The sequence below is a fragment of the Lagenorhynchus albirostris genome, chromosome 4 (genome assembly GCF_949774975.1).
Source record: "Lagenorhynchus albirostris chromosome 4, mLagAlb1.1, whole genome shotgun sequence".
NCBI classification, from domain to species: domain Eukaryota; kingdom Metazoa; phylum Chordata; class Mammalia; order Artiodactyla; family Delphinidae; genus Lagenorhynchus; species Lagenorhynchus albirostris.
In genome coordinates, this window is record NC_083098.1 from 7,764,588 (window position 1) to 7,790,469 (window position 25,882).

Below are 25,882 nucleotides of genomic sequence, written 5' to 3' on the forward strand. Positions count from 1 at the left end.
TTTTATTATTATTATTATTTTTTTTGTGTGGTACGCGGGCCTCTCACTGTTGTGGCCTCTCCCGCCGCGGAGCACAGGCTCCGGACGTGCAGGCTCAACGGCCATGGCTCACGGGCCCAGCCGCTCCGCGGCATGTGGGATCCTCCCGGACCGGGGCACGAACCCGTGTCCCCTGCATCGGCAGGTGGACTCTCAACCACTGCGTCACCAGGGAAGCCCACAAACAAACTTTTACTTCAGAAGCTATAGAGAAGCTGGAAACAGCCTGTAGGATAATTGGCATAAAAGCAACCATCTGAATGTATTCAGTTTTTGCTTAGTTTTTAATTATAAACAAAACAAACAGGTCATCTAACTGCACTAGCTAATGTTTCTACGTCAAGGGCATCAGGAGGCTTCCACGCCCCAACATGAAGCACACTGAACATGCAAGCCTGTGGCAGTGAAATGGTCTTCCACTGACAAATCAGAGCAGACAGGTTAAAACCAAATACGGAACTCATGATTATTCAAATAGATGGATAAAGTCAGTCTTCTACCACTTACACAGAAGGAACAATTTGAGAACAAAAGCAGAAATTTGGTCCTACTTAGTCAAAACTCTAATTGGACAAAAATGAAAACAATTAAATACATCGCTTAGTATAAGCAAAAAAGGGTACCTTCTTAGTTTTACTCATTAACTTTACCACTTCATTCATTCCAGAAGCAAAATGAAGACAGCTTTAGTTTTGCTCAGCATTTTGGGAATGGCCTGTGCTCTCTCAGTAAGTTCTTTATTCAAAACCTATGGTTATTTCCATTTCTGTCTTTTTGTATTGAGAGAATATGTAATAATTAAATGCTCTTTTAAACAGACGAAAAATTTGCATCGAAGGGGCAAATTAGAAGATTCTGAAGAAAATGGGGTAATTCACCTTAGCATATACTTCCTTGGCTTGACTACACTCCCTCTAGACTTACTGCACATGAAACATGAATGTACCATTTATTGTGTTCATGCAGGTCTATAAGTACAGGCCCCGATATTACCTTTACAAGCACGCCTACTTTTATCCTCCTCTAAAACGATTTCCAGTTCAGGTAAGTGTACAACTTAATTTTCCTTCTCACCCATTACAATTGAAAGGGAATCAAATTTAACTGTAAAACACCTAAATTCAACTCTCCCTGAAATTCAGCCAGAAAGACCACTGACTACAAGCAGTTTGTTTTTAATATAATAAAATAAAATTTATTCCTAAGGTTTTCTTGTAAAGCAGAGCCACACACATAGAGAGTAAACTCACTTGGGCCCAGTCTAGAGTGACATCATGAAAGCACACACTGCAGAACATTGGGTTCAGGTGTTTTGTCTAATTCACTGACGAAAGTGGACAATTTTATCAGTTGTTGACATTTAAGTCAGTGATAAGGCCACTAATTGCCGTATTATACAGTCATATAACTGTTTTATATCCAATAATTCAGACGCTTTTAATTTAGGAGAAAAAATTGACTTCATAAACAACAAAGAGCATTAAAAAAATTCCTGATAACCACTGGTTTGCTGAAGAGTTTCTTAACCTTTGACCTGTGTAGTTCACTAGAACAATACAGCATACTGGAGCATAACTTTAATGGAAAGTGTAGCTCAAGAATGCAGAGGAAAGAGAGAAATTCATGAAGCAAACTAAACACCTCGTGAGAAAAACAAAACATCCTTAAAACCTGTAAACAAACAAACAGAAAATAACTAAACACTAAAAATAAGAATTTCTGTTTTTACTGAGTTACCTGTGAAGAGGGTTCTGAAAACTAGAGGGTGTGGTGCTGATTTTAAATAGACAACAAACCAGAATTGTGCTATTTTTATTACTATACAGTCTGGGCTCAGGGCACCAATTATGCACCATCTGACCCCCGTCTCCTGAGACACTAAAAGCAGTAAGGCCGCTGAAAACGATGCCTTAGCACGGTGGCTTGGCACAGTATCCTGCCATATGTTGGGTTAACCCACTTCCAACTCATACAATGGGAGGAAATGATCATCTTAAAGTATTTCTAGCACCATAATAATTATGGGGAATGTGTATGGCCACAGAAATATGAGCACCAATGATACAAGAGTTGTGGGTTTTCAGAATTGCCTTCCATTCTTTGGTTTGCCCATAAATAAACATTGCTCATTGGAAACTTTGTTGTCTTTCTTAAACTTAAATGGAAATGATAATACATTTACGTTTCGGACTACCTCTTCAACTTTTCTAAAATATCATATACTTGGAGGTATTCCCACCTAAACATTTTTATAGATATCTACGTGTGGCCCAATTCAAATGTCTGTAGTGAAAAGATAATAGGAGAGGTAATATTTTTCCTTACTGATAGACCCAAAGTTCACAGATTTTTAAGCAGATCTTTAATATACAAAATTTCTACAGATTATATGCAGATAGATTTATCTCAACCAATGTAGAATTTGTAAATAAGACAGTTGTTTCAAAATATAATCCAATAAAATATATCTCCTGATCCAACAGTCTGATCTAGTATTGATGATCTATCATCCCACTTTACAAAGTTTGACTTCCAAGATTTTTCTCCTTACATGTCTACTTATATGTTTCCATAGCTCCTTATTATTTATTTCCGTAAGTCTGTTAAGTATTTAGTGCCCAGATTATCACCCCCAAATGCATTAAGCTGCACTGGCTTTGAAGTTCGTGTTTTATTCAAACTGATCTGTGTTTATATATAATCTTTTCTAAAATACCAACTTGCATGAAATAGCTTATGTTGATTGCAAGGCTGTCAGTCCATTGTAGCTTATCTGCTTGGCTACAGAAATGTAAGTATCAATAAGCTTAACACCCTAAGCATTTTTAACTGAGGAAATTGTTTTTTTATGATTAAAATGATATTTGGTTCGTGTGTGAACTCTTAGACAGCAGGGACTTTATCTTAAATTTCTTTCATCAGACTCATCTCAGTTATCACAGTACTTGACATGGGGAACTGCCCATACTTCCAACTTCCTCTCTTGCTACGACCTTCATTCTCAGTACAGTGCCTGGAATATATATTTTGGAAGTGAATAAATGCAGTAGGGATAGAAGTTGGAAGGAGTATATGAAAGACTTCCAGAAGAATCAATAAGACTTATTGACAAGTTGGTAATAAGGTGTAAATGAAAGAAAGGAAAATAAGAAATGCTAAGTCTTCAAGGCATTTCATGCAGTTTTAAAACTGTCCTCACTGTAGATACTAATTGAAGAGTGAAATGGTTGGAGTAAGATGAAAGCTAGAGGTAAGGAAAGCTTGTAAAATGACTAAAACATTCCCATTGAGACAAAGTATGCTGTCCTCTCTATATAATTTAACTAACAAACAGAAATAGTTCCAATAGAATCTAATGCTTTATTCACCTCTGGGCTAGGGGAGGCACAGCCATTAAGGTCATAGCAGTGGAAGAGCAGGTCTAATTATTCTCTTTTCCACCCAAGATTATTCTTGGCTCAAGGAGACAAGCATTCCTTTCCTTGGGTGGATGGCTTGGCCATCTGAAGAATGAGCCCAACAGGGAGAGCCCTGAGCGGGGTTGGGACATGAATATTCCCTCATGTTGATCTCTAACCCTAAGGTTCTTCCGCAGCTATGTTTTCTAAGACCGATGGTACTTAACTGAGTCACCAGAATCAAAGATAAATTTGCAGAGCAGAAAATGACAGAATCTTAAGTTAGGTATCTACTCGTATGCTTAGTGTCACTAAGGAGTGGTTGCAGAAGAAAGAAGGAAAGTTCAATTTGGATTAACATTGGGAGAAAGAGGAAAAATCTCCTCCACTGTCTTAAAGGCTCAGATAACAGATGTTTAGATATACCTTTCCTTTTAAAAAGTAGCAAAGCTCATTAACTTATAATTTTATTTTTATATGCAGACTCCTTGGTTTAATTTATTCTCATTCAATATTGAGCTTTTTAGAGGAATGGTACTCATAAATTTCCTAAATGAGTAAATGAATTTTTCTCTTATATAACTTTACACACACACACACACACACACACACACACACACACACACACACTTCATTTTAGGCATTAGCTTTAATTAGATTAAAAGGTACTAAAACTTATATGCAAATTTAATTTCAAGTCAAATTCTAAGTTAAATTCACCAAGAGAGCTCATTATTTATGAAAATCATCCAGTAACAACTTACATTTTGTAAAAAGCCTAGTTATCATTTCATTCATATTTTATAAAGAAAATAAAACAATGAGATCGATGTTTTAGCTCAAGACTTGCCTTGAACTGGTTGGAGAATTCACAACCGTGTGGGCTTAGATTCCTTCTTTGTAAAATAAAAAAACTGGACCAGATAATTCTCATTCTCTCAGAGCTAAGCCATTCTGCCATTCATTGCTCTCGTTTTTACGTACAAAATATTTCAACACACTGTCAATGCTTTCGAGGTTAAAAATGGAATATTTCAATGCCTATCTCGATCACTGTAAAATGCCCCTTTCTCTCTAACCTTGTTTTGCAGATGTCCAATCTCCTCATATCTTTCTCACAGTAGCATGAGAACTGTTCTAAGTAAATAAATATGTATGTACTTATATATTCATATGTCTATGAATTCATGCATACATTTTTTTTTAGAGCAGTAGTGACTTATCTGAAGAAAATGAAAATGGTGAGAGCTCAGAAGAGGAGGAAGAAAAGGTAAGGAATTTCTGCAGGTTTTTTCATAGCGAACCAGGCAGCACAAAAGACAAATAGAAAACTAGTCTCCTGTAGTCTACACTCAGCAAACAGACATTGCCAGGTTACCAACTGCCCACAGCCTTCTATTTTGGACAAGGAGGATATTATTTAAATGAGGATTAAATAAAATGACCTGCTTAAAACACTATTACAGTTTGGGGATAAAGTTACGTGTAAGTTGTATATGAATACAAAAGTATCTCTATTTTAACTGGAAGAAATGTAAATTCGGAGAGGAGGAAAGAAAGTATTATTTACATTTAGGCGGATAGAGCACGATGGTAAAAGACAAATATACAATAATCCTAAACTTAGTGCAATACTTGTTTTAATGACTAAACTTTAAAAATTCAGTTTAATCAGTGGGTAGTATAAGAAAGCTAATCTCATATCCTCTACAGTGTTATTGTGGTTCATCTGCCTTTCTTGACTCACAAAGTAGGGCTGTTCTTTCTGATTGGAATTTTATATGTCTTTTTGTCTACTAATAAAATTCATGTTTTCATAGAAATGCAAATGCTCAAGATGTATAAATACCTTCCTATATAGTACTACAAATTAGTATAGTTCATGGCTAAAATTCATCTATATAACTTGGAAATTGTGCTAACATGTTTATAACTGACATTCTTGCCCATAGAAACATAGTAATTAGGTACATTTTCCTGGGTAGTCAATTATAGCTATCCACTGGTTTGGGAACCTTCTAAATTCAGGTATTCTTAGATGCTATTTATGAAGGGACAATGACAGTCTAAAATGGATCAAAATGCCTGCTCAAAATGGATAAACGTCTGCTCTCTTGAAAACAAAATGGTGTGGGAACTTTAAAAGTGACGCATAATTAGTCTGATTTTTTTTTAACCATAAAAGTAACTTTTTTAGTACCACAATTTATCCTAATAGCTTTTAAAGGGGTACCTTACAAGAATGTCAAGCCAGTACCAGGAAAAATGCCACCTACTAAATCCCACAACATTTTGCCTGGAGTTCCACATAGCGATCTTACACAAGAACTAAGCTAGGGTAATCCATTTAACTACAGCTGCTTGCTGTACAGAGATTGTAAAATTGCCTTACCAGCTAGATTTCCCAGTTAGACTGCATATCTTTTGACAGTGGTTCTTCATTTGTTACGATGGTGGTTGGGATGGAGAAACATTAAGGTTCCTTTAGAATTCTGATGAAATTTCACGTACTTGATATCTCTGAACATTTCTGGTCCTCCCAGAACTTATCTGCAAACTCCCCATGACCCAGGAGACTAGAGGCCATAGGTAACAATCCTTGCTTTGAGGGTCAACAGTGCTGTACTCTCTTTTGCATCTCTTCACACTGCCCAGCCCAGTTTCTTATACATATATAGTGCCCAGTCAATATTTGGTGGTTTGGTTTTGAAACTTCAGAGGAATAAATGCTCCAAAGACCATTCATTCAAAGTGAGAGTGGAAAACTGGATGAAGAAACCTGGGAGTCTTCCATCCTGAAGAGAGTTTAGAACCTCTTTTGTCCCCGTCTCTTCCTGAAAATGTCACTGGCAATTCAGATTAAATACAGAGTCTCCAGGAATTGTATTCCCATGAGAAGGTGCTTAGGCATATCTTCTATTTGGTGATCATACATTTTTTCCCCTCTCCTAAATTATTCAGTCTCACATTTATAAAACTTTTATTGAAATATAATGTACATAACACAATTATCATAAGTTTAGAGATGACTGAAATTTCAGAAATTGAGCACTTAAGGGTAACCAGCACCCACAGAAAAAAGCAGCACATGTTTTGTGCTCCATTCCCTCTGTTAATCAACCACCACCAAAGGCAACTGCTATGTTGACTCCTAACAGATAGATTGTTTCTGGCTCTTTTTGTGTTCCATATATATATATACACACACACACACACACACACACACACACACACACACACATACATACATGTATGGAATCATACAGCATATATTCTTTTGCATGTGACCTCCACAATCTCTTGAAAAACACATTGAAATAAATTCAGTTTTCCAGTACTCATTTAAAGTAAATAAATTCTGTGTATGAATTCCTGACTTTCAATATTAGCTATGAATTACTTTGAGAGGTTACCTCGATCAACAAACAATTGCCTAACAACATGGAGAAAAGGCAACATAGTAAAATGTTAAAGATGATAATAACATTCATTGAGGAGTAGTAATTTTTAAAAAACATCTTCCTGCAATAACATAATATATCGCTAAGGATTTCTTGGAGTGTTTGATTTCTTCTTTGCACAGAAAAATTGTGTGTCAAATGCCTGACATCTTTTGAATACTGCCCACATCTCAAAACTGGCTTATATATTGGCAGATGGATTTTGAATTTAATATGTCTCTTTTTCTTTAAATACTCCTGAAAGTAAATGAAATACATTCACTTCTTTTTGATAGTAAACACGACATGCAATCAACTTGTTTGAAGAGAGGGGCTTCTATAAGGAATTCTTTTCTGAAAAAATATCCTAGGTATAGTGTGGACAATTCACATAAATCCTCCTTGTCATCAAAAACGTCACAGTGCACAGAAAGGGCCCAGGTTTGTTTTTGTTTTTTTTTTAATTAGAAAGATACAGTTTCATCACTTACTGTGAGACTTTAAACACGTTATTTAACTTTTCTGAGCTCACTTTCCTTTTCTAAAGGGTGTGAGTTACAACCCTACCTTAAAAGACTGCTCTAAGGAATTTAAAAATAGGTATAAAGTTCTCAGCTCATTTGTCAGCAAATACAATAATTAATGAACTGTCATGTCGTAGCAGCTATTAACAAGACTTCCAGAGCCTAAGCTATGTACTGTATGATACCATAGAGTCAGATATGCTGAAATTATTACACAAATATTTTTGCATTGATTAAATGGAATACATAAATATCTAAAACATGCTATAGTGAGGTAAATAGTATGAGAAAACTTTGAATTGAGTTCTGAGAAGTGAGAGGTGCAAATGGCACAAGAGGAAGCAGAACTGTCAACACTGGGTGACAAGCTGGTGGAGGGATACGGAGGACGTTCTTTCCAATAATGGTTCACGACTACAACAAACCTTGAGTTATCTTCTAGCTTACATAAATGTTCTTGCTCTGGACACTTACCCCAGGAGACTTCAAATGAAGAAGAAAACAATGAAGAGAATGAAGATTCTGAGGGAAATGAAGACGAAGAGTCAGAGGCTGAGAACACCACCCTTTCCATTACCACACTTGGTTACGGAGAGGAGACCGCACCTGGAACAGGGTATATAGGTCTAGCTGCCACCCAGCTTCCCACGCAGGTAACAATTCCTCCAAGATGTTCAATCTGCTCTCATTGCTTTACTAAAGTCTGAGGTTATCCTGACACTCTACACACAGTATTTTATATTATCATCATTAACTCAATGAAAAAGTAAGAGCAGGTACAATGTCCCTGTTTACAAATAAGGAAAGGTTTTTCCCATGGAAGTTCTCTTTCCATGTTCTTATACTGACTTTCAATATTATCACAGAAGACTAAGGAGAAGCATCTTAGCAATGGATAAAAGGTCCTGAGAGATGCCATAGCATTTCTGGGAAGAGGATTCCAAGACAGAGAAAGTGAGTAGCAAAGCTATAGAAAGCATCTCCCACAGAGACTTATTTTATCAGGTACCTTTTTTCTCCCTCAAAACCCAATGACAAAGGTACTAATTCTGAATTTTTAAAAACCCACCAATTCTTTGGTAACTTAAATTGGCTTCAATTAAGAATTACATGTAGGACAACGCTGTCAGTACAGCCTATGTTGGATGAAATAATGGCCTTAAGTTTTATGTTTTTCACACCTAAATTTGGATTCCTTCAAACTTTCCCTTATAGGCTGGGGATATAGGAAAGAAGGCTACAAAAGAGGAGGAAAGTGATGAAGAAGGAGGGGAAGAAAATGAAAATGAAGCAGAAGTGGATGATAATGAGCAGGGCGTAAATGGCACTAGCGCCAACAGCACAGAGATAGACAATGGCCACGGCAGCAGCGGTGGGGACAATGGAGAGGAAGAAGGCGAAGAAGATGTCACCGAAGCCAATGCAGAAGGAACCACAGTGGCTGGAGGCCAGGACAATGGTGGCTCTAAGGCAACTACCTCTCCGAATGGTGGATTTGAACCTACAGCTCCACCCCAGGAGATCTACGGAACTACCCCACCACCATCTGGGGAAACTACCACCCCTGGATATGAGGGGGAGTATGAACAAACAGGCACCAATGAGTACGACAATGGATATGAAATCTACGAAAATGAAAATGGAGAACCTCGTGGGGACAATTACCGAGCCTATGAGGATGAGTACAGCTACTATAAAGGGCGGAGCTACGACGGCTATGACGGTCAAGATTACTACTACCACCAGTGAAGGCCTAGACTGGGATGAATTCATCCGTTCCGGCACTTTGTGTGGTTACCGTTTTCAAAGTTCAACTCAGGAAGGTGCAATATAACAAATGTGCATATTATAATGTGGAATGGTGCTGCCGTTCCAAAGTGGTTAACCAATGCATGAGATCGTGTGTGACTGAATATTTTGAGGTTGTAGTTCTATAAATAGTGTTTTTAACGTGTTTGCGCTGATGGCTAAAACATACCCTTTGTTCGAGCGGTGCTTCTTAGAAGAGATTCATTGACATCAGTAACACTGTATACAATAAATGTGTAGTTCTCTAATCACACTACCTATCCATCACTGTATATTAGGTTTAATTATCATCCTCATGTATTTTGATGTGACCTGTATGTATATTCTATCTATGGGTTTTATCACAAATAAAAATGCAATCCTTCAAATGTGTTATAATTAAGAAGAAAAATGACAGATTCAGAATGAAAAAAAGTGAGACCAGTGGGATGACGATTCAGCTAAAGTATGAAAGCTTACTTCCTCTATGGTTTAAAACTAAGAAGGACGATAGACATCTTTTTCATGGATAAATCAACATAACTAAGATTTTGAAATGCTTGTGGGCGGGCTCAGTCACATATATCAGGGAAATAAACAGCTTTTATTAGAGTTGCCAGATTTGACAAATAAAAATGTAGGATGCCTAGTTAAATTTGAATTTCAGATAAACAATGAGTAACTTTTTAGTATAGGTATGCTCTATGCAATAGTTGGCATTTGTGAAATATTTGGGACATATTTATACTAAATAAATGATTCATTATCTGAAATTCAAGTTTAATTGACTGTCCTGTGTTACATCTGGCAGCCCTACTCCTATTGATTTGGTTCTAGGTGGCATAGCAGTGGGATGGGGTAGAAAACTCTTATACATATGCACAAACATCAACCCATCATCTCCTTACTCTTTATTTTGAAAAATGCCAAGCCTTCAGAGAAGTTGGAAGGCTAGTACATGAGCACCTAAATTCACCCATGGTTAACATTTTGCCATATTTATCTCTATTTCTGTGTGCCTCTCTTCATATATATATGAAGAGTGCCAAGAGTGATTGCAGACGTCACGGCATCACAATGTTCACCCCTAAACACTTCAGCATTTAGTATTAGAACAAGGAATTCTCCGACATGGCTGCCATACCATTCTTATTCTCATTCTCAAGAAATTCAACCTAGATATGATAATATTTTCTAGTACACAGTCCATATTCAAATTTTCCCAATTATTCCAATAATGTAATTTATTGCTAACTCATTTAACCCTCACAAAACTGTCAGCTAGGTTTTATTGTTATCGCCCATGTTATTGACAAAGGGGCTGAGGTACAAAGAGGTTGAGCATCTTGCACCAGGTCACAACGTCAAAGCAGCAGCCTAGCTTTAGGATCTGTTCTCTTGACCATTAGCGTATATTCATTAGGAATGCTATATTCATTAGTGCATATTCATCAGGAATGGATGTTGAGCCATGAGTGGGCAGGAAATCTCTAACGATAAGGCATTGCTGAAAAAACGAGACGTCCTCTATCACAATTTTCTTAGAACCAACTATGTTTTTTTATGACTTGAGCCCTAAAGAATATTTTCAAAGCAAGGATCCTCTGATATTTTTCAGGTATTTTGGTATACCTTTCTATATAGGTAGACTGGTATTGTGCAAAATGCACGAGCCCTGGAGTTAGGTGGGCTTGAATGATGGTGTTATCGAGAGTAAATGAATTTCCTTCCCTAGTCTTTGTTCCCTCACCTCCTACATGTGGAGTATACTCAGTGGGTTGCTGTTTAGAGTCCGACCCATTACGAGCTACTCAGATCATCACCTCTCTCCTCTCCAGTCCCTTCCTTTCTCCATCTAAACATTTAGGTGCATCTGATTGTAATAGAATTACCTGGTCATAAAAATTGTCTTTTGCGAACTCATAAATCATTTTTTTTCTTGTCCTAATGCCTCCTTGTAAGCAAAAGCTTTTCATGAGATGGAAGCCTTGGGAACAGTGTGATAAATACTATTTATTCAGCAATATAGGTAATCTTTACTCTTTATTTGTGACATTGTTACAAACTATCACAATATATCATAGAATCATCAAATCTTAGATTTGGCCAGCCACAGGGCACTTTGCTAAGACTCGGGTTGGACTGCAGTCAGTTCTTGCCCACATGGTCTATATGGAGACCATGCAAGGTTGTCAGAGAGCTGCTCTTCCATGTACCTCTTCCAGATACCAAGGTTTGGGAGACTTATGAGTGTCCTAGACCATTTAAAGAACATTGACCACATGGAGAGTTCAGATGGGCTTAGCATGAGAGAGGGCTACTTATGTGAGATGATTCCTGGTGACATGTAGGCCCTCACCAAGCAATGGGATGCTGACTGGCCTCCCAGCTCAGCCCACACCCCAGGGGTGGATGGCCTTGGGGTATTAGCATGGCCACAGGGTAGCTGCTTCTGAGAGATGACTCTGCCCCTCTCCCTGTGGTCTCCCTAGGCCCTATCCCCTCACTTCAAGTCCCTCTTACCTCCTCCAACATGACGCCTCAATCAATATCCTCCCCAGCTGGCAACCAGGGTGAGCCACATTTAATCCGCAAGGAGCGCTGAATATCCCCCTTCCCCATTTCAATTTATTATTGTTACATAAATTCTATACCCTGCCTCTTTCATGGCTGACCCTGCTGATTTCCTATCACCCTTTCCTCTCTTAACAAGAGTTTCATCTTGCAAAGCTAAAGCTTTAGTTTTCAAAATAATTGCTTCTGCTGAGAGTTTCAAGAGCCTATTCAGAACTGAAAAACAAAACATTGACTTTCTTTCCATTTGGATTCCTCTTATTAAAAAAAATCCCAATCCGGGACTTCCCTGGTGGTCCAGTGGTTAAGACTCTGTGCTCCCAATGCAGGGAACCCTGGTTCGATCCCTGGTCAGGGAACTAGAACCCGCATGCCACAACTAAGGGCCTACACGCCGTAACTAAAAGATCCCACACGCTGCAATGAAGATCCCACGTGCTGCAACTAAGACCCAGCACAGCCAAAAAAACCCCCAAATCCCAATCCATCTCTAGGCAAAGTGAATCCCTCTGAGTGACAAAGAGAAAAAGTAATGAAAGTGTGAGAAAAGCAGAAAAATATAAATACATTCTTTTGAAAAGGATAGTCTAATGTCAAGAAATATGAGTCTTACTTTTAAAAAAGAATCAATATTAATTAAAAGGAAATCATGAAGCAATCACGTGGACCTTTTGTTTATCCAAGTGCAAATACTTGTAAATATTTTCTGCCCTCAGTGGGTTAGATACTCATTAACTTGGTTTGTTGTTCTAAGAATAAAAGTTCCATGGAAGATGTATTCTGTTCTTTTTCAGGAGGCTTTCCCCCTGTATTTCATAACTCCCAGGGTCCAAGAAGATAAGACCTTCATCAGTGTGCACAGAATTTTGACTTATCACCTTGTGTGTGTGTGTGTGTGTGTGGTACGCGGCCCTCTCACTGTTGTGGCCTCTCCCGTTGCGGAGCACAGGCTCCGGACGCGCAGGCTCAGCGGCCATGGCTCACGGGCGCAGCTGCTCCGCGGCATGTGGGATCTTCCCGGACCGGGGCACGAACCCGTGTCCCCTGCATCGGCAGGCGGACTCTCAACCACTGCGCCACCAGGGAAGCCCGTCTTATCACTTTTTAAAGCACAAATTCAACTTTCACTAGTTTAGTCATGGGTCAGAAACTTTCTCTGTAAAGGACCAGATAAGTAAATATTTTTGGCTTTGCAGGCCATATGGTTTCCGTCACAACTCTTCAAATCTGTCATTGTAGCAAAGGCCACCATAGACAAAATGTAAACAAATGGGCATGGCTGTGGTCCGATAAAACTTTATTTGCTAAAACAGCTGTTGAGCCAGATTTGGCCTACAGGCCATAGTTTGCTGATTTCCATTTCGGATGACTATAAAGTCACAACCATAGAGAACTGATTAATTTAAAATTTTAGCTGTGGTTAATCACTTAGGATATAAACAAACTATCAGTGAACTCACTAAAAATGCAGTACATTTTCTCATATTTGATCCAGCCATCTGTGAGCTATCTCCTTTCTGCAGCTGCTTAATAACATGCTTCTGACACTTCCCGGACCTGAACACATCAAGAATGTTATTTATGTCTAATAAATAATATTTGAAGATACTATTTTCATTATCCTAATTATCTTTTGAAATTTTGTGACAGAGATTGTCAGGTATGTCTAACCCCTTAGCCAGCTGAGGGAAAGTGTGATTTTGATTCTAGCTATAGGACAGTGATGGGGAATCAACAGCACAACGTAAACCATTACTTACGCTGTGTAGAATGAGTTATCATCAAGTCCAGTACTGCTACGGTTAATTCTATGTCAACTTAACTGGGCCAAGGGGTGCCCAAATTAAACATTTTCATTTCTGGGTGTGTCTGTGAGCATTCTTCTGGATGAGATTAGCATTTGAAGAGGTGGACTCAGTAAAGTAGATTTTCCTCCCCTCTGTGGGTGGGCATCACCCAGTCAATGGAGGGCCTGAAAAGAACAAAAAGGCAGCTTCCTGCTTGGCTGCTTAAACTGGGACACCTGTCTCCTGCCTTGGACTGGGAATGACACCAGCTGCTCATCTGGCGCTCAGGCCTTGCGATTCAGATTGGATTTACACCACTGGCTTCCCTGGGTCTCCAGCCTTCAAATGGTGTATCATGGGACCTACCAGCTTCTGTAATCATGTGAGCCAATTCCTCATAATAAATCTCTTCCTATGTGTATAACCTGTGGGTTCTGTCTCTCTGGAGAGAAACAGACTAATATAAGTACACCAAACATTTTAAGAGTAATTTTCAGTGAATTCTCAATACCCGCATTGCTATCGGGACTGACTCAGGCACACTGTATTCTCCAAAGACAGCTTCGACACTATCTCCCCTTCCACAAGTCTTCGGCAATGTGACGTTGCCACTTCTCCCCAAGGTGTGGAACATATACCTACTCCTTTGAATCTGACTGCTTTGACCAATATCATGACAATGACTCTAACAGTTCCAGGCTTCGCTTACTTCTGTTTTCTGCTCTTGAGAGCCTAGAGGGTCTCAGGAGCAGGGAAGCCCCCTGAGAAAGAGCAGAATGTAATTTGCATGGGAACCTCTACTAGTAGACCAACAAATCCAGTTCATGAGCTTTTAACCCACTGAGTATTTTAATCCTGAGCTACCACATGAGAAGTCCAGTTGGTTCTGCTGGAGAGAGAGGTCATATGAAGAAGCACCAAAGCACCGTCTTGGATGTGCAGCCCAATCAGGTCTTCAGAGAAGTCCTGCCCCCATCCCGTCTGAGTGTCCCAAATGAGAGATCTGAGGATAGCACAGCTGAGCCAAGTCACCCCACAGACACTTGAGAGAAAATAATCAACCACTAAGTTTAGAGGTAGTTTGTCATATGGCAATAGATAACTGAAACAAGAACAGACAAGCATAGAAAAAATTCTGAGAATTTGTGAGAATTAAGACAGTCATGAGAGGAGAGCTAAAATAAAATGATAACACAATACATATAAACACGAAGTTTAAAACCTGAGAAGACAAGATATGCCGAAATTAGGTAAGAAAAGAGTATGTGTCCAATACGATGAATAACTAGCTGGTATATGTCATCATGTTCTGTCTCTTAAGAGGATACTTGGTCCTGCAAAACAAAATGGCAAGAACTATTTGGGAATGAGAGATATTTCCCTCCTGAGGTCACACAACGAAGCCTTACAGCTTCTTCCAGCAATGTCGCCATGTCCTGAAGGAAAAGCCTGGTATCATTATAATTACATTTTAACTACACCCTCTGAATTACACTTTAAGGTGTAGTAAGACATCTTTCTAATATAAAAATAAAAGCAAATTATATTGACATGCCTTCCCTTTGCCAGTAATAGCTGAATGGGTAAACAAATGGCCTAGAGAAATGAACACAGCCAGCTTCATGCTACTCCGTGACCCTTTGTGGTTCCGTATCTGGCTGAAATTTTTATGTACTTCTGTTGAAATTCCCAAACACTAAGAGAAAAAAATAATAAAAACTAAAAAAACCCCCATAATTTGGAGGTAGATGAGAAAGTTGGTTGTAAGTGACGTTTTAAAAAGTGACCTTTTTTAAACTCAGGATGAATATTGATCCTCATGAATGAACATATTTAAAACAGAAACATTTTCTTCTGCTAAAGACAGGGCAAGTCCCAGCACACCCATTTCACACTCTCTTCTGGAGATGAATGGGGAATAAATGATTCTATGAAATGCCTAAAGCCTTGACAAATCTGTAACGGTCCATATGGTAAAGAGGAGATGCTCAACAAGGGCCCTTCTTTTCCATTCACAACACTGTGGAGATCCCCCCACTGTTCCAGAAGGGAAAACTCAGTATTTGTTGCATATACAAATTAGAAAATAGAGCGTTATTTCAGTTAGTCAGAACCTATGGAAATATGCGTAGCATATATTTATCTCTAACTGCCTATGATGATACAGAGAAATGTGTCACCTAATAATGTTAAGAATAAGTTGGGGACCAAGATCCCAGAAAATAAAAAGAGTTCTTACTATCCTAAGTTTTAAAAAATGTATATCAAGGGCTTCCCTGGTGGCGCAGTGGTTGGGAGTCCGCCTGCCGATGCAGGGGATGTGGGTTCGTGCCTCGGTCCGGGAAGATCCCACGTGCCGCGGAGCGGCTGGGCCCGTGAGCCATGGCCGCTGAGCCTGCGCGTCTGGAGCCTGTGCTCTGCAATGGGAGAGGCCACGACAGTGAGAGGCCCGCATACAGCAAAAAAAAAAAAAAAATGTATATCAAAACAATTGGACCTAGAGCACAAGTATAGAGAAGATGGATGGGAGGTTCCAGAAATAGATGGAAAAACAAAACAAGACAAAACACAAAGCCTCACTCCTGGATGAGGATCCAGTAGCTGGAACAGATAGTGTAGGTTCCTAGTTAGCTCATAGTTTATGATTGTTCTCAATAAAGTGAAGGGTAAGAAATGAAAAAGCCAGCACAAGATGAAACAAGTTTCGTGGACTATTTCCATCTGAAAATCTCTTTGAGGAGCAGCTCCTTGTGTCAGCCCGGCCCAGGAGATTCCGGCTAGGTGTATCATTGGTGGAGATGTCTGTTCTTGAACCATGAACCGAGAACCAGAAGAAAGTTTGGGTCCATTTCCTGTTTTTCTCTAGTCCTTCTTAATTTTGTTTTATTTTGTTGTCTTTTCCAAGTAAATAGAAATAGTGTGAGGCTAGATTACCTTTTTTACAGAACCCTGGTCTTTATCTTTGATTCCTAAGAAATGTTATGGCAAAACTGTTTATTACACAAAAACATTTAGGCAACTTATGTTCAGTTTTTGAAGTTCAAGCTCAACCCAGGAGGCAAGCTTTAAGAGGGTAGCAGTAACACCTCTACTTCACAGAACTTTAGCAAATGATTATTCTCTGGTTTTTCTCCCCATGGTTTCTTCTCAGCAAACTTTTAGACAGAAAGTTTGATAGGCTCAATGGTTTTTTCTTTTTTTCTCTTCTTGCTTTAGTCAATTGTAGGTTCTAAATTTAAAGCCCAAGGTGCATTTTTATTTTTTGAGCTTTGAATTCATTTTAGCTTTGGAAGTATATATATAGTTAGCTACTGCCAGTTTACTCCTTGGTAGGACTGGTAGCTAAGTCAACTTTTCTCTTAACATTCTATGAGTTTTCTCTTATAGAACACAGATTCACCTAGATAGAATTAAACACTCTCCCATCACTTAAATAAAGGGGAAATCTCTTGCTAAATTTCTTTGGAAAGAAGGAAAGACAAAGAAAAAGCACATTTGAGAAATAATCTGAAACTATAATATTAATGAAAAACACCCTAACACTTTCTAAAGGTGCACCATGTATGAGGCCCATACCAGGTGCTTACTTCTACCTGATCATTCAAAAGTATAAAGTTACTCATAAACTCTAAAGTTATGGAAGAGTGTAAAACCTTAAAACGCTGCGGATTTCCTAAGTGCTATAGAAATCTGTGAATAATTCATCGCGTTAAGAGAATATTAAAGTGAGGGTTTTTGTGGTATTCTCCTCTGTCTACTGTTTATATAGCTGTATGTTTCTGTTCAGTCTTACGGTTGACTGAACACTGTTGCTTGTCCATTCCTTTCCTTTCTTTCCATTTTCCTGTTAGCCTTTTTCTCTGTCTGCCAAGTCCTTTACATTTTGCTAAAATTCTGGTCATTAATATTTGTGATGTCTAGAGAAACAGCCCACCGTTTGCTCTTAAACTTCAACTCTATTATTTCTTTCACCATTTCATTGATTTTTTTCCCTTCAACAATTGAGTCGTAAAAGAAGACATGGTTGGAAGATAAAGAGAGGACAGAAAAGAGATGCAGAAGGATGTCATCTGAATGCCAGATTATCATATAATGATGGGAAGAATGGGTGGGATGGGTAGCTATCATGTATTTATCATTTAGTTTAGACTTAGGAACATTTGTTGATTTAATGTTTATGCAGACTTTAAGAGACAGTATAGTGCGGTGGTTTTCAAACCTCATTTTGGAGCCTCATTGCTTAATTATAAATTCTGGCTTTTTATTTATTTATTTTTTTTGTGGTACGCGGGCCTCTCACTGTTGTGGCCTCTCCCGTTGTGGAGCACAGGCTCCGGATGCGCAGGCTCAGCGGCCATGGCTCACGGGCCTAGCTGCTCCGTGGCATGTGGGATTTTTCCCAGACCAGAGCATGAACCCATGTCCCTGGCATTGGCAGGCGGACTCTCAACCACTGCGCCACCAGGGAAGCCCAAATTCTGGCTTTTTATATTTGCTGGATATATGACCTTAAGCAAGTCACTTAACTGCTGTATGTCTTATCACTAAAATCAGGGTGATAATAAAAGCTACAATATAGAGTTTTTGTAAATATTAAATGAGTTAATATACCACACTTAGGAATACTTGGATCATAGTAATCATTCAATGAAAGTTCAGCTTGTTATGATGCTCCCCATTCTCATATGGAGAAATTGAGGCTCACAGAAGTTCAATTTAGTTGCTTAAGCAATTGACCACGGCAAACAAGAGGTAGAGTCAGTATTTGAACTCAGGTCTGTTTGACTCCAAAGCTACCAGTTAAACGTCTCCACTGTCAATGACAATGTCAAATACTCTAAACCCCATGGTTGAACGACTCTGAGTCAGCAGTGTCCCCAACCTAAAAGCTAAAATTCTAATACTGGCAAGAGTTTTAAGAACCAGCTACGTACACTCAGAAGAGGATCAAAAATAGGGATTCAGCCTGAACTAGAAAAGAAACCATTCTCTCAGCTAGGGCTGCCTAAGGGCTGCTTTCTTTGTTTTATTTTGGTTTTTGTCTGTTTTGAAAGTTAGGAGAAATTGGGAGTTTACATTTAAATCTCATTAAATATCATTTATAGTCTGTTAAAGTTGTGTTTAGCTATAGGTAGTTCTTATCCCTTAGTATGGGTTAAACAATTCTTACATTATCTTTTATTGATGTTTCACATAAAGTTCTAATTACCCCTTCAGGTCGTATAATATTTTAGACTGAATGGAACTTCCTGAACTACTGCAATCATGATTTTGGCAGCCAGACTGGGCCAACTACTGCCCTAGAAAGGTTTATTCCAACATGCGTGTGCCACTCGTTTCACTGAAAAAGTCAACGTCCTAAATTGACCACTTTATAACATTCACATACAAACCCAAACTCTCAATATTTCCCCCTAAACCACTCCTGCAGTTTCCCAATCCTACTGGCTTTACTGTCCAAATACATTCAGAACGTGACCACTTCTCACCACCCCTGGTGGTTCAAGTCCAGATTACTTCAAGAGCTCCCTCGCCGGTCTCTGCCTTTTCGTACTCAGTCCCTCCTTCAGTTCCTCCTTTGCCCAAGAACTCCAAGGGCTTCCTTCTCACTCGGGGTGAAGTCAGGGCCTCGCAATGACCCAGGGGCGCTACATCATCTGCCATTGAATACTTTTCTGACCTCGTTTCCTGCTACACTCCCTTCCTGCAGTCCATCCAGCCAACCTGACCTCTCCTCTGTCTTGGAACAAGCCAGCAGGCTCTTGTCCCAGGGGTTCTCCTCCTTCTCTTCCTTCCGCCTAGAATATTCTTCCCCTAGAGAGTCAGATGTCTACAGGTCTTTACTCAAAAGTCACTCTCTCAACGAGGCCCTCCTGGGCCTCACTATCTAAAATTTCAACCCAGGGAATTCCCTGGCGGTCCAGCGTTTAGGACTCTACGCTCTCATTGCCGAGGGCCTGGGTTCAAACCCTAGTCAGGGAACTAAGATCCCGCAAGCCATGTGGCGCAGCCCCAAAATAAAAATTAAACAATTAAAAATTTTAAAAAATAAAATTTCAACCCAATGTCCCCACTCTCAATGCTTGTTATTGTCCCCTCCCTGCAACACTTTTTCTTCTTAGACTTAGTCTCTGTCACTACCTAACATAACATTTTTTACTTACTCATCTTATTTATTGTCTGTCTCCCTGCCAGCTTATAAATTCCACGAAGACAGGGATTTTTTTTTCCTGTCTTTCATTCACTGCTGTTTCCCTAATGCTGGTCACATAATAGGCACTCAATGCCCTTTTGTTAAATGTTGCTGAAGTTCCTTCAGGCACAGTTGAAATTATAAGCTTTTGACATAAGAGGATAGCTACACTGTTTTCTATTTATAAAGTTGTGAGTTATTCAGCCAGTCCTAGTTAATAGTTCTGAAATCAATTTTAATTATTTGACAACACGATACACCAAGCTGAGGTATTTATATTTTCTGTTTATCCCACTTTCTGGAACATTTGATAGCAGCTTTCTACCACAAAAACATTTTTAGATTAAAATGACTTTGCCCCCTATGGTTATCTGTGGGCACTGGTAACAAATTGTTTGCTAGCGCTAAGTGAGCCAGTGCTGATTGGCCATTGGGGACTCTAACAAACTTTAAATTTCAGCAGAATGCCCAGACACCGTTAATTCTGCAGAAGAACCCAGGTGGTCTGAAGGTCAAAGGCCCCCAGGTAATTTGGCTCTCTTGATGTTCTCGATAACAACTTTATAACATAGTTCCCATTTGTAGGACAGTGCCGTCCAGGTAGGGAGCTGGCTTTTGAAAATCAATGCATATTGAAAGTGTTCTCTACTGAGCACACCTGTGTACTATGTAGTGCTTTGTTTTAGAAAGGGAAAGTGTGTTACCAGCTCTAGAAATGATCGACTGAACTTGGTGGTTTGGTAGAAGCTTTCCCTCTGATTTGACTACCAACATTATCAAGCGCCACAGTAACTCAAAGACTTCAATTTTACTCCACACCTTTGCTTATAAGACAGAATAAGGATAATATGATCAGACTTATACTTTCAAACCTCATCTGTACTGATATTTCTAGTGATCAGCATTGTCATTTGATACTTGACTTGTACTGTCCTAACCTCTAAAATGCTCGGAAGCTAAATTATAGCTAGGATTAAGGTCCTTAAAATTGTATTAATTTAGAAGAGAATAGCCCAGGATTTTAGAATACATTTAAAAGTTATATTTATTTCTCCAAATAAAAGCTATTACCTTGAACTGGTTAAAGATTGCAACAGTATTTAGATTATTCTTCCTGTTAAAAGTACTTTTCTCTCAAGTAATATCAAAGAGTGGTGTAAATTTTTACTTCTCATATTGGTTGCTATATGTCTGTGTGGTAGTTAGTAAAATATTTAATATCAAAACCAACAGATCAGTCATCCAAAATTATGTTGACTTTCTTTTTCAATCTAATGGCTACTTGACTTAAGTGAACTCACTAGATCCTCTTAGCATATAAACATGTACCTTTATCCATAAGAAAATGTTAGTGTTTTAAACATCGTTTTGTGGATCCCAGTAAAATACTATGATTTGCTTTACATCAACTACATGTAGATTTTTCTGTAATAAGATAAAAGAGAAGAAACTTATTCAAGGTGCTGTAGAGTCTGGCGTTAGAGCTACATTGGCTGGATGCTAATCCCAGTTCTGCCCCTGAACACCTGGGAATTCTGGGACAAGTTACTTGACTTTGTGTCTGTTTCCTAATCTGTAAAACAGGACTAGTAATGCCACCTAACTCCACAGGGTTACTGTGAAGCTCAATTAATTGAATATATGTCAAATTTTTAGAACAGTGCTTGGCCCATTTTAGTTTTCAATAATGTTAGCTATTAATATAACTATTACCTAAATTGTTTTGGTCTCCAGCCCACAGGTGGCTTCCACCTCATATACCTTGCTAATGAGTACGAGGATATATATTCAGGCACAGGGCTGGTGGTGAACAAGATTTCATTCCTCACAGTAAAGCCTGCCACCCTGGCAGATTCATTTAGAGTCTGTTATGAGTTGCTATACTAACTTAATGTTATTCTTTTTTTTTTAACTGTTTATTTTTTTAATGACAAAAGCTAACCTTTATTGAGCACTTACTATGTGCCCGGCTCTGTGTAAAGAACTAAGAATTTTTTCATCAGATACAAGTATAAGTATTATTCAGATCTTACAAATGAGGTAACCAAAGTTTAGAGAGTTTAAATGACTTGCCCAGGGTCCCTTGGTTATTAAATAACAGAGCCAAGAACTCAAACCCAGATCTAACTTTAAAACCTATTTCTTAACAATTTTGCTTTACTTCCTCTCTAAGAGATAGAATTCTGGGTTGACCACTGCTACCATCACACAGGTCCCTGAGGAAGTAGAATATATTTATAAAGGACTGAAAGAAAAGAATGGTCATTTAAAAACCCTTTTTTCTCTCTCTTGTTCAAATTACATCATTTCTATTGATCTACCTTAAAGTTTATTGACTCTTTGCTTAATGTTATTCTGAATTATATAAATAATTCAATTAAATGGTCTCTCTCTAAAGATAAAAGGGAAAAGTTTGGGCTGACGATAGAGCAAATAAATATGTCTATGAACTCCATTTCTATCCAACTTCATTGTTTTCATAATATTGGACAATTTTCATTTTCACATTGGAATAATTAGACATATGAAAGCTCAGATTAAAGTTTCTACACTTGGATATAAATTATATGTAGTTTTTTTTAAACAAGAGGAAATGGAGTGCTAAGGGGAAGGAGGTTTGTATAGACTTTTCTGTTTTATTTATTATTATGGCTGCAGTTCATAACTGGCAATGCTTTAGGGTAAAATATTATTGTCTTTTTACAGAGATTCTCAAAGATGCGAATCATCTGTTTGGGATTGCTCCTTTTCAGTCTGACCCTGGCAGCACCAGTAAGCATTTACAGATTCAGTTATGCATCATATAATCTCTTGCTCTCTTCTTCTATTTTTCTTTTAAGCGATGTCTTTTGAAATTAGTAGCACTTACCTTGTTCAGTTACAATAAAGTACCACACAAAGAGGACCCATCCAACCCTTGACACAAATGTCTGTCACCCAGACATTGAAGCCCTCAACGAACATGTGAGAAGAATTACAAGATGGCTACATGTTGCCTTTGGAGAAATGCCAGTGAAAATATTTTTGAGAAAACCAATAGCCAGCCACAGTGTTTCAATCAGCTAATGCTAGTGAGTAAATATACCCAAATTATAACCTGTCAAAAGAATTTCTCAATATTTTACCAAAAACGGAGAGAATTTGACTTGAATGCTCCATGACTAAGCAACCAGACTTTATAGCTACACGATAACATGAAGGGACCAGACCTTTCCTGTAGTTCTTGCAACACTGGGAGATCCTGCTGGTGATTTTGTCTCCATCAGCGAGGTTAAAGATGGGAAGAAGTCCCCCTCAGCTTAACTCAGATCAAGCTCCAATTTCCTTTTGTGTCTTCTCTTGCCTCTGATTCACCCAGATGAGTGCTCAGGATGTGACGATGTCATCTTGTGAAAATGCTGAGTGCTACAGATATTTTCTGCAAAGGAGACACAGTGCTAATTAGATAGTGTCTGGAAAACATCCTAACTTCTCGGAGTAACCTTTTCAGTTGGAAAAGCGTGGAAGCGAGTGGTCATTCTGTTGTCGGAAGAACTTACACATAGGTCCTGAGCGAGTGGGCAACCAACTGGGAAATGCACTGACGGGCACGAGCTGTGCCAACCGGCTGGGAGAGCCGGAGCTGAGGAAGGCGTGTCCCCTTTCAGCACACATGCTCTAGCAGTCCTCTAGGGGACGTACTGCTTAAAATAGACATCTGCCAGGCCCGATGCACACGACTGACTTTGCTCAGTCGGGGCCACAGAGGCACGGGCTTAGGCATAAGGAGGATGGCGTGGGCCCCGCTGACCCAGCTCATCCCACCAGCCGAGGACGAGCCTGTTTTGAGCATCACGTTCCAAAGAACAGCTGCAGTGGCATCTCCGACCATCTTCCAAGAAATGTGCTGTGTCAACACCAACCCAGTGACCACCGGCCAAGAGAGGATGCCTGGCTTCCCTGGTGGCGCAGTGGTTGAGAGTCCGCCTGCCGATGCAGGGGACACGGGTTCGTGCCCCGGTTCGGGAAGATCCCGCATGCCGCGGAGCGGCTGGGCCCGTGAGCCATGGCCGCTGAGCCTGCGCGTCCGCAGTCTGTGCTCCGCAACGGGAGAGGCCACAACAGTGAGAGGCCCGCGTACCGCAAAAAAAAAAAAAAAAAAAAAAAAAAAAAAAAAAAAAGAGAGGATGCCAGTCTTCTTCGACCGAGGGAAACAATGCCGTCTCCATTTCCGGGCCACGTTCAAGGGCAGGAGAGCTGCCAAGTGGGTGTGAAGGGTGGCGGGCGGGGAAGGAGGGGGGCAGATTTCAAATGAAAGAGGTTCGGCAAGGACACAGAGACAAATTTGGAATGACGAAGGACTAACTGTAATGTTTTCTTTCAGATATGGATTCTATCTGAGTAATTATCTAAAGTACTTAATGACAGATTGGTGGTATCAGAAATTAGTATGTACTAAGCCACTTACATATGTTCTGGAATCATAATCAAAATTCAAACTCTAGGGGAGGAAAAGGTTTTCCTCAACCCTCTTTGGGTCCCTGGCTGGGTTTGAAAATTCAACTGAGAAAGACAGATTAATAGGAGAAGAGCACACAAATTTTATTAAAGTTTTACATGTACATGAAAGCCCTTCACAAGAGAATGAGGACCCAAAGAAGTGACCAGAGCAGGAAGCTTTTATACCTTTTAGACAAAGAAACAATACATTTGTGAAGAATTGGCAAGATAAAGGGGCTAGGGGAAGTCCAAGTAGGACTACGGAGTACTTCTCTTCCCTAACTAGGAAGATTAGGATTAGTTTAACAAGATTTGTTTGCAGATTCTTCTGTGCCATCTCTGGACTGATAAGAGTTTGTCTCTAGTAAAAGGAGAATTTATTTCCTGCCTTTAGGCAGAAAAGGGGAAGGTTTTTCCACATGTTCTACTTCTTAATTGCCTTCAGCTCAAAATAATTTTTATGTCAAAAAGACATAATTAAGGGTGGCATTCTTGTTTCCTTAAAAAACAAACCTTTAAGTGCAAGAATATAAAAGATGATTGTTGGGCCATGCAATTCAATTAATATTCATTGATATGCAATTAGACTATAAAGACTTTGTTATGTTACCTTGTTGTAAGTTCATGATTTATTATCGTGAACTGTATTAAACATACCATCAAGTATGTTTTTAATACATGTTGTGTGTGTGTTCTGTAAGAAAATACCGAATACCCCAAACTGTCATTTCTCTCTTTTGCTTAATATCTACCCATCTCGTTTTTTATATTTTCTCTTTCCTATACCCCCATTTCCAGAACTATTTTAACTGTTTTGATATTTCTGAGGAGTTATGCAATGCTCTAAATTTATATGCACAAGATCACACAAGAACCGACATCAGCAGAGGGCAATAAAGGGTAGAATTATAAAATATGCAGTTAGGGGAGAAAAATTATTGTGGAATTGAAAACAAGTCATTTTCTAGGGCTTCCCTGGTGGCGCAGTGGTTGAGAGTCCGCCTGCCGATGCAGGGGACGCGGGTTCGTGCCCCGGTCCGGGAAGATCCCACGTGCCGCGGAGCGGCAGGGCACGTAAGCCATGGCCGCTGAGCCTGCGCGTCCGGAGCCTGTGCTCCGCAACGGGAGGGGCCACAACAGTGAGAGGCCCGCGTACCGCAAAAAAAAAAAAAAAAAAAAAGAAGCAATTTTCTTGGTTTTGATGTTAGGTAAAATTCTGGACTTTTAATAGTGGAAGTAATGGAAAGTTTAATGGTTTATAGTGTCATTCTGTATCTCACATTCTATAATACACAACCTTTCAAAATGTCATTTTCCCTTTTCCTGAAAGAAAAAACTGCCCAGGTAACTGGCAACAATGCAGCGCCATCCTCAGGTGGTTTCCTTCCCCTTACGTGCAGGGCTATGGTTTCACTCTTGCTGGACCATCTTACCTTAACTGTAATAGCAATGACTGAACTTATACAATCAACGCACATGCAATCCACATCACTCAACTCTGATTTTGGTTCACTGATACTAAACACTCCCAGTGTGCCAGGGAAAGCTTTTTCAGTGGGTACCAATGACATCCAAGCTTTTTCACCTGGAGTGCCACCCCTCCCAACTCAGCTGTTCTCCCACACTTGAACGTGGTTCCGTAGTGGAGCCAGCACTATCT

General features: G+C 39.3%; 2 protein-coding genes across 2 annotated transcripts in view; both read left to right on the forward strand.

Moving 5' to 3' along the window:
* The first annotated feature begins 713 nt into the window (after window positions 1-713).
* IBSP (integrin binding sialoprotein) lies at window positions 714-9,150 on the forward strand. Its single transcript, XM_060147556.1, has 6 exons — window positions 714-767; window positions 858-908; window positions 1,006-1,083; window positions 4,645-4,707; window positions 7,881-8,054; window positions 8,617-9,150. The coding sequence occupies exons 1-6, from the start codon at window positions 714-716 to the stop codon at window positions 9,148-9,150; spliced, it is 954 nt and encodes a 317-aa protein (XP_060003539.1).
* The window catches only part of MEPE (matrix extracellular phosphoglycoprotein), a 32,537-nt gene continuing 7,701 nt past the window's right edge, over window positions 1,047-25,882 (forward strand). Inside the window, exons 1-3 of the mRNA XM_060147555.1 lie at window positions 1,047-1,083; window positions 4,645-4,707; window positions 22,450-22,515. Coding sequence (XP_060003538.1) covers window positions 22,462-22,515 — 54 coding nt within the window. The 5' untranslated portion in view covers window positions 1,047-1,083; window positions 4,645-4,707; window positions 22,450-22,461. The remainder of the gene's footprint in view (window positions 1,084-4,644; window positions 4,708-22,449; window positions 22,516-25,882) is intronic.